This window comes from Triticum aestivum, chromosome 5D, assembly GCF_018294505.1.
Source record: "Triticum aestivum cultivar Chinese Spring chromosome 5D, IWGSC CS RefSeq v2.1, whole genome shotgun sequence".
In the NCBI taxonomy this organism is placed as follows: Eukaryota; Viridiplantae; Streptophyta; class Magnoliopsida; order Poales; family Poaceae; genus Triticum; species Triticum aestivum.
Window position 1 is genome coordinate 437,338,877 of NC_057808.1, and position 16,622 is coordinate 437,355,498.

Below are 16,622 nucleotides of genomic sequence, written 5' to 3' on the forward strand. Positions count from 1 at the left end.
CACCACAGCGTAATGGTGTGTCCGAATGTCGTAATCATACTTTACTAGATATGGTGCGATCTATGATGTCTCTTACTGATTTACCGCTGTCATTTTGGGGTTATGCTTTAGAGACGGCTGCATTCACGTTAAATAGGGCACCATCAAAATCCGTTGAGACGATGCCTTATGAACTGTGGTTTGGCAAGAAACCAAAGTTCTCGTTTCTTAAAGTTTGGGGTTGCGATGCTTATGTGAAAAGGCTTCAACCTGATAAGCTCGAACCCAAATCGGAGAAATGTGTCTTCATAGGATACCCAAAGGAAATTGTTGGGTACACCTTCTATCACAGATCTGAAGGCAAGACTTTTGTTGCTAAATTTGGATCCTTTCTAGAGAAGGAGTTTCTCTCGAAAGAAGTGAGTGGGAGGAAAGTAGAACTTGATGAGGTAACTGTACCTGCTCCCTTGTTGGAAAGTAGTTCATCACAGAAACCAGTTCCTGTGACACCTACACCAATTAGTGAGGAAGTTAATGATATTGATCATGAAGCTTCAGATCAAGTTACTACCGAACCCCGTAGGTCAACCAGAGTGAGATCCGCACCAGAGTGGTACGGTAATCCTGTTCTAGAGGTTATGTTGCTAGACCATGACGAACCTACGAACTATGAAGAAGCGATGGTGAGCCCAGATTCCGCGAAATGGCTTGAGGCCATGAAATCTGAGATGGGATCCATGTATGAGAACAAAGTGTGGACTTTGGTTGACTTGCCCAATGATCGGCAAGCCATTGAGAATAAATGGATCTTCAAGAAGAAGACTGACGCTGGCAGTAATGTTACTGCCTACAAAGCTCGACTTGTTGCAAAAGGTTTTCGACAAGTTCAAGGGATTGACTACGATGAGACTTTCTCACCCGTAGCGATGCTTAAGTCTGTCCGAATCATGTTAGCAATTGCCGCATTTTATGATTATGAAATTTGGCAAATGGATGTCAAAACTGCATTCCTGAATGGATTTCTGGAAGAAGAGTTGTATATGATGCAACCGGAAGGTTTTGTCGATCCAAAGGGAGCTAACAAAGTGTGCAAGCTCCAGCGATCCATTTATGGACTGGTGCAAGCCTCTCGGAGTTGGAATAAACGTTTTGATAGTGTGATCAAAGCATATGGTTTTATACAGACTTTTGGAGAAGCCTGTATTTACAAGAAAGTGAGTGGGAGCTCTGTAGCATTTCTAATATTATATGTGGATGACATATTGTTGATTGGAAATGATATAGAATTTCTGGATAGCATAAAAGGATACTTGAATAAGAGTTTTTCAATGAAGGACCTCGGTGAAGCTGCTTATATATTGGGCATCAAGATCTATAGAGATAGATCAAGACGCTTAATTGGACTTTCACAAAGCACATACCTTGACAAAGTTTCTAAGAAGTTCAAAATGGATCAAGCAAAGAAAGGGTTCTTGCCTGTGTTACAAGGTGTGAAGTTGAGTCAGACTCAATGCCCGACGACTGCAGAAGATAGAGAGAAAATGAAAGATGTTCCCTATGCTTCAGCCATAGGCTCTATCATGTATGCAATGCTGTGTACCAGACCTGATGTGTGCCTTGCTATAAGTTTAGCAAGGAGATACCAAAGTAATCCAGGAGTGGATCACTGGACATCGGTCAAGAACATCCTGAAATACCTAAAAAGGACTAAGGATATGTTTCTCATTTATGGAGGTGACAAAGAGCTAGTCGTAAAAGGTTACGTCGATGCAAGCTTTGACACTGATCCGGACGATTCTAAATCACAAACCGGATACGTATTTACATTGAACGGTGGAGCTGTCAGTTGGTGCAGTTCTAAACAAAGCGTTGTGGCGGGATCTACGTGTGAAGCGGAGTACATAGCTGCTTCGGAAGCAGCAAATGAAGGAGTCTGGATGAAGGAGTTCATATCTGATCTAGGTGTCATACCTAGTGCATCGGGTCCAATGAAAATCTTTTGTGACAATACTGGTGCAATTGCCTTGGCAAAGGAATCCAGATTTCACAAGAGAACCAAGCACATCAAGAGATGCTTCAACTCCATCCGGGATCAAGTCCAGGTGGGAGACATAGAAATTTGCAAGATACATACGGCTCTGAATGTTGCAGACCCGTTGACTAAGCCTCTTCCATGAGCAAAACATGATCAGCACCAAGGCTCCATGGGTGTTAGAATCATTACTGTGCAATCTAGATTCTTGACTCTAGTGCAAGTGGGAGACTGAAGTAAATATGCCCTAGAGGCAATAATAAATTTATTATTTATTTCCTTATATCATGATAAATGTTTATTATTCATGCTAGAATTGTATTAACCGGAAACATAATACTTGTGTGAATACATAGACAAACAGAGTGTCACTAGTATGCCTCTACTTGACTAGCTCGTTAATCAAAGATGGTTATGTTTCCTAGCCATGAACATGAGTTGTCATTTGATTAAAGGGATCACATCATTAGGAGAATGATGTGATTGACTTGACCCATTCTGTTAGCTTAGCACTTGATCGTTTAGTATTCTGCTATTGCTTTCTTCATGACTTATACATGTTCCTATTACTATGAGATTATGCAACTCCCGTTTATCGGAGGAACACTTTGTGTGCTACCAAACGTCACAACGTAACTGGGTGATCATAAAGGTGCTCTACAGGTGTCTCCAAAGGTACTTGTTGGGTTGGCGTATTTCGAGATTAGGATTTGTCACTCCGATTGCCGGAGAGGTATCTCTGGGCCCTCTCGGTAATGCACATCACTATAAGCCTTGCAAGCAATGTGACTAATGAGTTAGTTGCGGGATGATGTATTACGGAACGAGTAAAGAGACTTGCCGGTCACGAGATTGAACTAGGTATTGAGATACCGACGATCGAATCTCGGGCAAGCAACATACCGATGACAAAGGGAACAACGTATGTTGTTATGCGGTTTGACCGATAAAGATCTTCGTAGAATATGTAGGAGGCAATATGAGCATCCAGGTTCCGCTATTGGTTATTGACCGGAGACGTGTCTCGGTCATGTCTACATAGTTCTCGAACCCGTAGGGTCCGCACGCTTAAAGTTCGATGATGGTTATATTATGACTTTATGTGTTTTGATGTACCGAAGGTAGTTCGGAGTCCCGGATGTGATCACGGACATGACGAGGAGTCTTGAAATGGTCGAGACGTAAAGATCGATATATTGGACGACTATATTTGGATACCGGAATGGTTTCGGTGAGATCGGGATAATACCGGAGTACCGGGAGGTTATCGGAACCCCCCGGGAGGTATATGGGCCTTAGTGGGCTTTAGTGGAAAGGAGGGGAAGGGAGCAAGGGAGGGGGCGCCCCCCCCCCCAAGCCCAATCCGAATTGGGAGGGGGGCCGGCCCTCCCTTTCCTTCCTCCCTCCTTCCTCTTCCTTCCCTCTCCCTCTCCAAATAGGAAAAGGAGGAGTCCTACTCCCGGTGGGAGTAGGACTCCCCCCTTGGGCGCGCCTCCTCCCCTTGGCCGGCCCTCTCCTCCCCCCTTTATACACGGAGGAGAGGGGCACCCCATAGACACAACAATTGATCTCTTGGATCTTTTAGCCGTGTGCGGTGCCCCTCTCCACCATAGTCCACCTCGATAATATCGTAGCAGTGCTTAGGCGAAGCCCTGCGTCTGTAGCAACATCATCATCGTCACCACGCCATCGTGCTGACGGAACTCTCCCTCAAAGCTCGGCTGGATCGGAGTTCGCGGGACGTCATCGAGTTGAACGTGTGCAGAACTCGGAGGTGCCTTGCGTTCGGTACTTGATCGGTCGGAACGTGAAGACGTACGACTACATCAACCGCGGTGTGCTAACGCTTCCGCTTTCGGTCTACGAGGGTACGTGGACACACTCTCCCCTCTCGTTGCTATGCATCACCATGATCCTGTGTGCGCGTAGGAAATTTTTTGAAATTACTGCGTTCCCCAACATTGCTTCCCCTTCCTCTTCGGGGAAAATCCCAACACAGCTCACAAGTAGCAACCATCTTGGGCTACCGCGAATCTTGGTAGGAGTCCGGCCGGTTGGTGACCTAATCATCTCTTCTCTGAGCTCCCCAACAACATAGAGTACTTTCTTGAAGTACCTGGAGATGGTCTCCACTGATCTCCTGAAGGTGTTGCGTACAACACTGACCTCTGGTTATTACCAACAACATGGAGTAACATGGCCACTTGCTCTTCCACGATGGTGTGGATGCTATCTTCTAGCAATCCTCTGCTCCTGAACGTCTGAACAAGCCTGATGAAAGGTGCTCTTTTCATTCGAAGCATCCACAGAGCCTCTGTGTTGTTACAGTGGTAGATGTAGTTCAGAATTGCTATCCTCTCATGATCCCAGATTAACATCGGACCATACCGGATGAGAGGTTTGTAATTCCGATGAACAACTCTCTTATGGACTAACAAGATATGCCTGAACCACAGCTATCAGCGCTGCTGCCTGAACTAAAAGCTTCGTCTGTTCATCGACAACCTAAGCGACACCCATGATGCGGTCAGTAATGGCGCAATCGACCCTAAACGCTCATACCGAATGACCTAACAGAGGAGGGGGAGGGGTAGCTTACCAGCTTCGGGGGCGGTGGAGACATGGCCGATATGAGGTTGGTCGGACGGAGTCGAAGAAGAAGGGGAGAAGCAGCTGCCGCTGCCGGGGACTGCTGCTGCAGCCACCAACGCCGCCGCCGCTGCCGTCGTAGCTGCAGATCTGAGTCGTCATCGTTGCCGGTGCCAATAACAAAGGAGAGCTTGTCCTATAGCCAGGGGTGAGCGAGTAAAAGGGTTGGTGAGGGTATATTTCACGCCATCCCGCCTCCGCCAATTCCCCCCCCCCCTCCCGCCATCTCCAATCGAATCCCCCCTACACTGCACCTATGCTGCGTCTTCCTTTTGCGCTCGCTGGAATCGGCCAATTCAAGCGGCCCGAGCGAGCCAGACTCTAGGGTGCTTTAAGTTCCATACCGATGCAAAGCCTTGCACGCAACCAAACGATCCATTTTCATCCCACCCCAAATCTGACTGGGCTGTATACAGCCTACCAAACAACTCGTCCACTCCTTCTTATCTTGCAGTAAAGGGCATTAACAAGAACGCCAGGGGCACCTATGGCACGATCATTCATGAGATCAGGAAGAGGGCAGAGAGTTTCAACACCCATATCTTGTATGAAGGGCGCCGTTCCAATAACGATGCGCATAGCTTAGCCAAATACTCCCTAAGACTAGATCAGGGGCGCCATGTGTGGCTTTTACACCCCCACGATCCAGCATGTATCCCACAAACTGTGGTTTTTGATGAATAAAATTTATGTTCATCCCTCCAAAAAAAAAAACTCCTTCTTATCGTCCAGACCAGAAGCGTGAACCATAACGGCGAAGGTCGTTGACGGCGTCAGCGACCGGCTCCGGTCTACTACGAAACCATCACGCTGCAAACACACAAGCGAAGCTAGCCCGCACAAGCTAAGCTCATTGACTTTTCCACCTCCCATCCCCTCCCCTCCCCTCTCGATTTGCCCTGCCAAGCTCGTGGTCCCACCCCCCCCCCCCCCCCCCCCCCCCCCCCCCCCGCCGCACTCGGAGCGCCGGCCACCGGGCCCGGCCGCGGATGGACGCGCCTTCGTCTCCGAGGAAGCTGCAGGGCCCGCGACCGCCGCGGCTCAAAGTGCGGCAGGAGTCGCACGCCATCAAGAAGCCCTCCGGGGCGCCCGAGCAGTCCCAGGCGCAGGGGCATGGCCGGCGGGAGCAGCAGCGAGGGCAGGAGGTGCGCGTCGACGCCAATCGCAGGAACTTCAGGGAGGTTGTGCAGTATCTGACCGGTGGCGTTCCAGCCTCCGACTCGATTGTGCAGCAGCTAGTGGGTCAAGGGTCTGCATCTCAGACCCAGGACTTCCAGATCGTCGAGGCCGTGGAGGGGCTGCCGCGGGAGCTGCTGCTCTCGCCTTCCGCTGCAGTGTCCCCGGCGGCGAGGCTGGCATCCATCGAGAGGTCCGTCCGGCCAGTGCCCGCACAGCAGCCGGAAGTCATAGACTTGACGGACGACAGATTCGATGACGGCGGCCTCGTGGCGGTTGTCGATGATGACTGGCTCAGTTTGAGGTGCGCTTCGCCGCCGTCGCCGCCGCCGCCAGAATCGACCTCGGGGCAGTTCTCACCGCAAGGTCAGAAATCAGCCAAGCAGCGTTCGCAAACAGTCAGTGATATCAGCCATTCACAGGTCAAGCAAGCGCGTCAGACCAAGAAGAGAATTCAACAACTACAGGCTCCTGTCTGCGCTATGGCGGACGCCATGTTCAGGCTCCCAGAGAAGCTGGACGGGTTACTGTCCAGCCATGGCCAAATGCTGCCCCGGGGCGTGGAGGAGGAGATACCTCTCATCAAGCAAGATCTGGAGAAGATGGTTGCCATTCTCCAGCAGCACGATGACTCCGGAGCAGAGGACTGTGCTATGACGGCCAAGTGCCTGGCCAAGGAGGTGCGCGAGCTCTCATACGACATGGAGGACAGCGTCGACCAGTACGAGCAGGCCGCCACCACCAGTAGATGGATAGCTCCCCGCCTTAAAAAGCACAAGTTTGCTCGTCGTAGAGTTACACGGCTTCCGGAGAAACTCAGGTGGCGGCTATGGATGGCCAACAAGATGAGGGAGTTCAGCTTGCGCTCGCAGGAGGCGCTTCAGCGGTACAGCTTGTTTAACCACCATGGTGACAATGGCATCAGAGCTGCTGCCATTGGTGGCACTGGCAGCAGCACTCCTCCTAGACATGATACGTGTTTTGGCTCTTGGTACCCCACGCCGTATGAGGAGCTTGTTGGTATAGGTGAACATGTGAATAATCTTGAAGCGTGGCTGGGTAGGGATGGAGAGCAGAGGCTCAAGGTGGTGACTGTTGTTGGATCTGGAGGGATTGGTAAGAGCACGCTTGTCAAAGAGCTGTACCGTAGAATCAGAGGGCAATTCGAGTGCCGGGCATTTGTGAGGACGTCCCGGAAGCCTGACATCAGGAGGCTTCTCATCAGCATGCTCTCACAAGTCCGGCCACACCAAACCTCTCACACTTGGAAATTGCATAGTCTAATTGCCGACATCAGGACACATCTCCAAGATAAGAGGTATACATGTTTCTCTATTGATTCATATAAGAATTGCATTTTCTGGACTTCTGTGTATGTAGCTATGCGGGGCCACTTTCTTTTTCTTTCTAGTCCAGTAAGGATAGAATGACAGAGTTCTGATTTGCTATTAGGCTGACAACTGTGCTAAAACATTCCTCAGGTACTTGATTGTAATTGATGATGTATGGGCTACGCAAACTTGGGATATAGTTAGCCGTGCCTTGCCAGATGGTAATCTTTGCAGTGGAGTACTTATAACTACAGAAATAGATGATGTAGCTCTGAAATGTGGTGGTTATGACTCTAAGTATGTTCTTCCGATGAAACCACTTGGTCACGATGATTCAAGCAAATTATTTTTCAGAACAGCTTTTGGTCCACAATATGAATGTCCTCCAGAACTCAGTGATGTTGCAAATAATATAATAAGGAAATGTGCTGGTTTCCCATTAGCAGTGGTTACTGTTGCTGGTCTTTTAGTAAACCAGATGGGCAAACCAGAGCAGTGGGATTTTGTGAATAAATCCTTAGGTTATGGTTTGAGGAAAAATCCTGCTCCAGAGGGGATGAAACAAGTACTAAACCTTAGTTACAACAATCTTCGTCTGCATTTGAAGGCATGCCTGATGTATCTCAGTATATATGAAGAGGACTACATAATTCAGAAGAATGATTTGGTAAAGCAATGGATAGCTGAAGGATTTATCCATGCGACAGAAGAGAAAGATATGGTGGAAATATCAAGGATATGTTTTGATGAGCTCATCAGTAGCAGAATGATCGAACCTGTACATATAAATGACACCGGTGATGTTTTGTCTTGCACAGTGCATCACATGGTACTTGATTTTATTACACACAAGTCCTTGGAAGAGAATTTCGTCACTGCAATAGATCATTGTCAGACAACTGCACGACTCGCAGACAAAGTTCGTCGGCTGTCTCTTCACTTTGGTAATGCAGAAGCGACGCCACCAACAAATATGAGACTATCACAAGTTCGCACTCTCGCATATTTCGGGGTAATCAAGTGTTTGCCTTCCATTGTGGAGTTTGGACTTCTTCAAATTCTAATCCTGCATCTTTGGGGCGATGATGATAGCATCAGTTTTGATCTCACTGGAATATCTGAGCTTTTTCGGCTGAGATATTTACACGTCACATGTAATGCCACCTTGGAAGTACCACAAACTCAGATACGAGGTCTACGATATTTGGAGACACTGAAAATAGATGCAAGAGTAAGTGCTGTTCCATCGGACATTGTTCATTTGCCGGGCTTATTGCACCTAAGTCTTCCTGTTGAGATAAATCTGCCCAATGGTATTGGCCGCATGACATCACTTTGCACACTTGAATGTTTTGATATAAGTGTTAACTCAGTAGAGAATGTGCACAGCCTTGGTGAGCTGACAAATCTTCATGATCTTCGACTCACCTGTTCTACAGTACATTCTTGTTATCTAACGAGCAAAATGGATAGTATGTGTTCCATTCTGACGAAACTCAGCAACCTCAGGTCTCTAACTCTGGAGCCTTCAAGTATTCTGGATGTTGGACCTTCAAGCATGAGCATTTCCTGTGACGGGTTGAGCAGTGTATCCTCTCCTCCAGCGTGTCTTCAGACGTTTGAGTGGTTGCCGCGCATTTGCACCTTCTCCAGCCTCCCCAAGTGGATTGGACGTCTCAGCAAGCTCTGCATTTTAAAGATTGGGGTTAGGAAACTAGCGAACAATGATTTTGATATTCTCAGAGGATTGCCTGCACTCACAGTTTTGTCGCTGCATATCCGAACAAAGCCTGCAAAAAGGATTCTCTTCAATAAGATAGGATTCTCAGTTCTCAAGTACTTCAAGTTCAGGTGCCGTGCACCTTGGCTGGAATTTGAGGTGGACGCAATGCCTAATCTTTTGAAACTCAAGCTACGTTTTGATGCCCATGGAGTAGATCAACATGGTACTATACCTGTTGGCATCGTGCACTTAACAGGCCTGAAGGAAATGTCTGCAAAAATTGGGGGTGCTGGTGCCAATGACCCTGATAGAAGGGCTGCAGAATCAGCTTTGATTGATGCTATTAAGATGCATCCGGCATGTCCCACCTTGAGCATACATTGTTTAGATGCGATGTTCAGTGGTGAAGATGATGATATCAAGAAGGAAGACTCAATTGAACACATGACTCTGCAAAAGCAATACGATGTCAAGAAGGAAGACTCAATTGAACACATGACTCTGCAAAAACAATATGGTATCAAGAAGGAAGACTCAATTGAACACACGACTCTGCAAGAACAATATGATATCAAGAACGAAGACTTAATTGAGCACATGACACTGCAAATACAAAATGATATCAAGAAGGAAGACTCCTATAAACAGCACGGATTTCTTCAAAAGGACTACAGGTACGATGCAAACAAACATGCTGTCATCAGGTATTGATTTTTGTAAGGAGATCTGTCAGTTTAATCTCTAAGTAAAGCTTAAAAAAATCTAATGCGGTGTAACTATTTTGCATGGACATTAGTTTGCACCTAAATATACCTAAATAACTTCTACTAATTAGTTGTTGAAGATAAATTAGTTTGACGACGTACATTTTCTATGGTATCTTCTGTTTCGGAATAGTAGTAGAAAATGATTTCTAGATAACATCTGTTGCACAGACAACTGAATATTCCTTCAGTTTCGGTCGATTTCCATGACCCTTGATTCCCACAGTATGACCTTATCTATGATCTCAGAAAGCAATTCTGAAATTTGAGACGACTGACCGAAACCTAGTATATAGTAGGCAATTGTTCATTAGTGACTCTGTATCTCATTTATCTCTATGATCTCATGAGCACAACCATAACGAGTGTAGGAAGACCCTGCCCAAGTGGAGCACACAGGTAAGGGTGAGCTCCTTGCAGGATATTGAGGGTCACGATGATGGCTTCAGCTGGAGGAAGTATGGTCAGAAGGATATCCTCGGCTCCAGGAACCCAAGGTCAGCAATGCTCACACTGATCTCACATCAAAAGCTCATTCTTTGGTTGCCTGTCCATAAATTGCCTGTCCATAAAGGAAGGCTGACCCGAGCTCTCGCAGAGGTTACTACCGATGCACGCACCATAACACACGGGGCTGCCAAGCATTGAAGCAGCTGCAGGCCACAGATGGCGACCCACTCTTATTTAATGCCATCTATGTCGGGAACCACACATGCACTCAGGGCGCGAACTCGCAGCCACAGCCTGGGTATGAGCAGAGCTCCATCTCTGTGGGGGACAAGGCTGAGGGGAGCATTCAGAGGCTTGAGAAGATGCCGCCACGGTAGGTTTGAAGGATGGAAAAAGGAAAATTAAAATATGTCACGTGTATCTTGCTTTGAAATTTCGTGATGTAGGACGTGTCTTGGCCTTGCATCCAGTTTTTGCAGTTCTTATCTCCTCTTGCCTACACTAATAATCACTATTAGTGTCAAGAGCCATTTTTGTAGAAAGTCCTGTGTATTTTGCTTTTTGTTATAGTGACTGTAACACTTACAATATTAGGATTAGGATTCATGAAACTAAAACCAGATGCCTCTTCTGCTGCATGAATTTATGGCTCTCCTTGTCTCTTAGGAACCATATATAAGATAAAATAGTAATAAAAGAAGATTTCTGGCTAGCATCAGCATATATTCTTTTAACCTCTGACCTCATGAGCACAACCAAAATCAATGTAGGAGGTCCAAGCGAAGCATACAGGTGAGGGTGAGGTCCATGCAGGACGACTATCCGGCAGATGACGGCTATAGCTGGAGTAAGTACGGCCAGAAGGACATTCTCGGGTCCAAGCACCCAAGGTCAGACTTAACTCACCTCAGAGCACACGACATTCTTAATTTCCAGTTACTCTGTCACCGCATATGTGCACGACAGAGTCTAACCCAAGCTATTGTTAAACTAAACTCTCACAGAGGTTACTACCGGTGCGTGCACAGGCCCGAAAAGGGCTGCGAGGCAACCAAGCAGGTGCAGCGATCGGACAGCGACACACAGCTCTTTGACGTCGTGTACCACGGGGAGCACACATGCGCTGAGAATGTGCATTCGCGGGGTGAGAGTGCGCGTTCACTGCCGCATCATGTCTCTGTCTCCGCGGGGGTCATACCTCCAGCGACGTCTGAGAGCCAGGTTACCTATGAGGCGGTCAGCAGCGGAAGTACAGCCGGGATCCACTTCATGTCCCCGGCAACGTCTGCGGGTAGCCAGGTTACCTACGAGAGTGGCAGCAGAAGTACGACAACGGGTCGATTCATCTCCCCGGGGATGTCAGAGAGCCAGGTTGCCTACGCCGAATTTTGGACTTGGCCCAATAATGTTGACTTTATGCTGAACTCCCCGATAAACGAAAGGCTGGACCTGAATGCTGATTTTGTGGATGAAACTGGCCCTTCTGACTTTGACTGAATATGCTAACACCGGTCCAAGGACAAATATAACAATGCTTTCTGGGAAATTCCAGATTTCCTGAGCAACGAACCGAGGCTGGAAAACCTATATATGTTGCCTGCTTTTATCCGAAGCTGTCTGTCTGATGACAGTCAGGAATTCAACAACCAATTCAAGCTGCAGGAGGTTTGATGTGCGAATAACTGGATTCCTATACCTGAAGCTGACATAGGACTGCAAGGTCAGCTTTTTATTTGCATATATACTCATCTTGCCCGTGCTTTCCGTAGGTGCTAATTGGATTATGATACTCTTACATACATTGTACCAGCTGTAAACTTAGTTATTCAGGACTGAACATATGTATTTTGTGACATTCTCTGTAAGTTAATTCCCACTTTTCTAGTACAAATGTAATAATGATATTTAAGTGTTAAGACACTTCTCTCAGAACGTGCAATGCTGCAAGTGTATGCCATCTGTTTGGTACTCCCTCCGTTCACAAATACCCCCTCTCCCTCTGTCTCAAAATGTAAGACCTTTTTAGTGTCAAAAAGCGTCTTACATTTCGAGACGGAGGGAGTATTAAGATGTTTTGGATTCAATATGGACTACAACGGACTGAAATGAGTGAACGAACACACTAAAACGTGTATATACACATCCAAATCAGAAAAAGGTTATAACATCTTATATTTATGATCGGAGGGAGTACCTTTTTATTGGATAGTAATAATGATCTGTTTGCTACTTGGCTGGATAATCAGCCGTTACTGAACGAAGACCAAAACCCTACCGCTACCTACAAGATTTATTAACTATAGGTGGATCAGTGAGCTGCTAATGACATTATATAAACTTTCCTTTAGTTTTTTTTCCCATTTGGAAGTTCTAACTTTCCCAGAACGAGAGATGTTGTACAAGTTGTAACCATTCATGCAAGGAAAACGTTCTAAATCAAGCGGTTGATTTCTCCATCGCGCAAACCGCCTCGCGTTCCAACCACGTGTCCCTCTGTGGCCCACATACCGCTCGCTCTCTTCCCACCTTATCTCTTCCATAGCCGCACTCTTCCTCGCTTGCTCCCTCTCCTGCGTTTCATTCCCTCCGCCCACGAAGCAGCCGCCAGCGCCGCTGCAATCCGCTGTCGTGCCGCAGCAGCCGTCCCCGTCGACGCTGCATCGCCGCACCCCGCCATAGCCGACGGCGCTACACTGCAGCAGCATCGCAACTTTCCGTCGTCCTCGCCACAGCTTCCGCCGTGGGCGCCGTGTTGCGTCGCGGCACCCGTCATCGGCATAACTGCACCGCGACATCTGTCATGGCCGTCGGTTCTGCATCTTAGCATCCCGCATTGCATCACAGCTTTCGCCGCAGCTTCGGCCATGGTCGCAGCACCTGTCGCCGCCGATAGAGCTTTGTTGGGGGCCATCGATGTTGCGATGAAGCTCCGTCGAGGTCGTCCAGTGTTGCAATGGAGCTTCATCTGAGGGCCACCCGTGATGCAATGGAGCATCACTAGTGGCCGCCGGGATTGCGATGAAGCAGCATCGAAGCGGCTTGTGCTTCAATGGAGCATCGCCGGCGGCGTCGGGAGCTGCGATGGAGCGCCGCGGCGTCGATGTTGTCGCTGCATGAAGCAACGCCGGTCGCTCCCCGGGCTCAGGTGCAGCCCTCGTCGGCAGCTCCCGGTGATGCAAGATCGAAGGAGAGAAGGAGGGCTGATGTGCGATGCGGGGAGGAGATCGTGCAAACTGGCGGTGGGGAAGGATCCGACTGTTGGTGGGGCTGATTAAACGGTCAGCGAGGCGGTTTAAATCTTCACGACAACAGCCGGTTGATTTGTAGCACCGGCCTTCATGCAAACGTTAACTCTACAACAACAAAAGAAACCTTTTCTGTGGAAAAAGTTACCCTACTTTTTCTTCTTCTGAGAAGCTTTACCCTGCTTGAACTTGCCCCCATACCAATACCACTCTGGTAGGTGATGTTCTCTCTCTTGAAATAGTTAGTGTGACTGCGCGAACAAGCATGCCAGACTGACCATTCTCCAGAATCTAACAAGCAGCTACTTCATGACCAAGCCCTACGCATGGCGCCACCGCGCCGCCTTCAAAGCTGCTGCATGGCCTCGCGACGGAGCTCATGAACACTCTCATGACTTCCACGGAGGCATCTCTCCGGAGCAAGCACATGGCGTACTCCAGGACCGTGGCATCGCAGGGCAGCATAATCCTCCCGTCATTGCCGCCTGCAAAGCCGAACGCCTCCTGGGACATGGTCAGGAGCTCGCTGAAGAACGCCGTGCTGGGGTATGCCAGCGGCACCTCAAACCGCGCACTGTTGTCGGCCGTGTACACCACACAGTGGCCCTTCATCGCCACCGACGGCGACAACGCTGTGCTGCACTCATTCTCTATGATGGACCCTTTCGCCGCTGCTGTCGTGGTCCGGGTGAGCCTCTTCCTCCCCATGGCCGCCATCCTTTGCCAGTTCTTTGCCATCTGAGCAAGTCTCTTGGCACTGACCATGGCTGTGTTTCCTCCTCCTTGTGTTTCTTTCTTGGCTAGGTGTGGTAATGCCGCCTTGGCTTGTGGTGGTGCTAATCTGATGGATTTATAGGTAGGGGTGAGGGAGAAAGAAAAGAGAACAAGTCAGTTTAGGTGCAGCAGCTATCCTGACAGGTTGGCAAGGGACATGGCCATGAGCACAGAACATGCAATGCTAACTGCAAGAGTGCAATGTGATCTTGATTTGATTTGTCTGGGGCCATCAGTTTGCCACTTGTTGGACAGAACTAGCAGTGTAGTCTTTGGGTATGCTTGGACATCATATCATAGCATGCTTAGGCGTATGACTGATATGGAGACCATGCATAAATTGGGTCCATTTCTGTTGTGATTGCACAGGCACATATCTTCAATGGTTTACCAAAAAAGAAGAAGAAAAAAAACTATAAGTATAAGAAGCATATGACTGATATGGAGACCATGTGTAAATTGGGTCCATTTCTGTTTGTGACTGCGCAACCACATACAAACTAATCAATTTAGGTGCCTGATTAATCATATATTACGAGATGAAATGTATAGAGTGGCCCCTGCCGAGATGGAGATATTCAGTGTGAGCTGTTCATGCAACAAGATAAAACCTCTTCAATGGTCCACACACCTAGCTAGCTACTCCCTCTGTAAAGAAATATAAGAGTGTTTAGATCACTACTTTAGTGATCCAAACGCTCTTATATTTCTTTACGGAGGGAGTACAAGATTACAAGTAGCTCATGTTTGGTAGCTGAACTATTGTTTTGACATGATTTATTTTCAAAAAGAAAAAAATGCGAGGAAAAGGGAAAAAAAATCTGAACATAACAAGATCGATGTCCTGTGGAAAAATTCTAAACATTTTTGCACGAGTGGACTTCACTTGATCACGGTTTCATAATATATCACTTCGGCAAATCAGACTCTTCTGGCGACAATCAGACTCTGGGTGACCTGACCGGGAGCAGTAACCACAGAAGGTGTCACGGCGCGAGGTACCCTTCTCAACATAAGGAGGGTGACTCACCCCCCCCCCCCCTCTTGAAGGAGTAGGCAGGAGCGGTGAGGCGAACAGATGGCAAAGGAGCTCGGGCAGCCAAAACTGATGGAACCACAAGTAACCCAGCAGAGCGAAGGCGGGTCTCCTCAGCACGAAGCTCAGCAAGCACCTCCGAGATAGGAACACAACCACGAGCAAGCAGGTGAGCACGTCGAGGCTCGAACTCAGAGCGGAGACGAGATAAGAACTCATGAACCCGCTGAAACTCCAAATCGGACCGTGTAGTCTGACAGCAACGGCAAGTTCCACAAACGACTGTCCGAAGAGAGTCAAGTTGATGCCAGATGGCAGAGCACTGTGAATAGAACTCATCAACAGAGGAATCACCTTGCTGGAGTGCGTGCTCCTAACGCACCACAGATAGGTAGAGAGCATCACCAGAGGGCTGATAGCGCTGACAGAGATAAGACCACATCGCTACAACTGTGCCAAGTCCCATGAACTCCGAGGCAAACTGAGGGAGGACACTCGCAGTGAGAACAGCAGCAACACGAGCATCATCATTGCACCACTGAGTGTAAGCAGACAGATCATCACGGTAGGCAGAAAGGGCATCCGAATAAGCTGACATCCGCTGATCATAAGCATCAACTGCAGCATCATCGAGAGCCTTGGCTGCATCTCGATCGGCCTGAGAAGCATCAGCAGCAAGAACCGGCGGTGCTGGCGGGGTAGGAGCCACAGGAGCAACAGGGCAAGGCGGACATGGGACCTCGCCAGAGAGAACACCCCACAGAAGAAGACCATGCATATGGATACGCATAAAACCCGCAAACTCGGCATAGTTGGTGCCATCGAAGATCACCGAGCACCGAGGAACGACGACATAGCCCGAAGAAGACATGAGGAGCCCTCTTTTTTTTTGGAGTCAACTGCTACAGTGCGCCGATCTGGATCGGGCAGACCCGCTCACGAGGGGATCGAGCGGGGAAGGAAGTAGCTTACGTGAGGCTCGAGTGAATCGAGTGGACGAGGTGGCGGATCAGGGCGCGGCCAGGAGAAGAGCAGTAGCGTGAGCTGCGGGACCCGTCCAGGCGAGAGCAGGGGAGCGCCCGCGGCTGGCCGGCAGGAGGCAGCTGCGGCCAGGCCTAGCCTGTCAACGGAGAAGGCCGGGGCGGCCGAATCCGTACGGGGAGGAGCGGCAGGAGGCGGCTGCGGCCGGGCCGAGCCCGGCAGCGGAGCAGGCCGGGGCGGCTGGATCCGCGGCAAGAAGGACCGGGCGGCCGGATCCGCGGCAAGGAGAGCCGAGCGGAGCTTGAGGCGAGGGCGGGGACGACCGGGCCGGACCTGGCAGAGAGCAGCGACAGCCACGGCAAGGGAAGAGCTAGCACAAAGTTGCAGCGTGCGGGAGAGAGGGGAACCTAACATCTGATACCATGTTGGATAAACAGCAACTGACTTTACCGAGGGCCAAAAACCAGAACATGTGATAAAGT

At 48.8% G+C, this 16,622-nt stretch overlaps 3 protein-coding genes across 4 annotated transcripts in view; 2 read left to right on the top strand and 1 right to left on the bottom strand.

Moving 5' to 3' along the window:
* The window catches only part of LOC123120845 (auxin-responsive protein SAUR36-like), a 69,826-nt gene that overhangs the window by 52,695 nt on the left and 509 nt on the right, over window positions 1-16,622 (top strand). The window lies entirely within an intron of this gene.
* On the top strand, window positions 5,614-12,033 carry LOC123122471 (disease resistance protein RGA5). 2 transcript variants are annotated; one of them, XM_044542671.1, is made up of 6 exons: window positions 5,614-7,154; window positions 7,318-9,564; window positions 10,026-10,151; window positions 10,253-10,477; window positions 10,875-10,994; window positions 11,109-12,033. In XM_044542671.1, the coding sequence occupies exons 1-6, from the start codon at window positions 5,650-5,652 to the stop codon at window positions 11,599-11,601; spliced, it is 4,716 nt and encodes a 1,571-aa protein (XP_044398606.1). In that variant the 5' UTR covers window positions 5,614-5,649; the 3' UTR covers window positions 11,602-12,033. The 2 variants fall into 2 exon arrangements, with proteins under 2 accessions (XP_044398606.1, XP_044398607.1); XM_044542672.1 differs by lacking the exon at window positions 10,253-10,477.
* On the bottom strand, window positions 13,459-14,271 carry LOC123122474 (auxin-responsive protein SAUR36). The gene has a single exon (XM_044542675.1). The coding sequence runs from the start codon at window positions 14,112-14,114 to the stop codon at window positions 13,641-13,643; it is 474 nt and encodes a 157-aa protein (XP_044398610.1). The 5' UTR covers window positions 14,115-14,271; the 3' UTR covers window positions 13,459-13,640.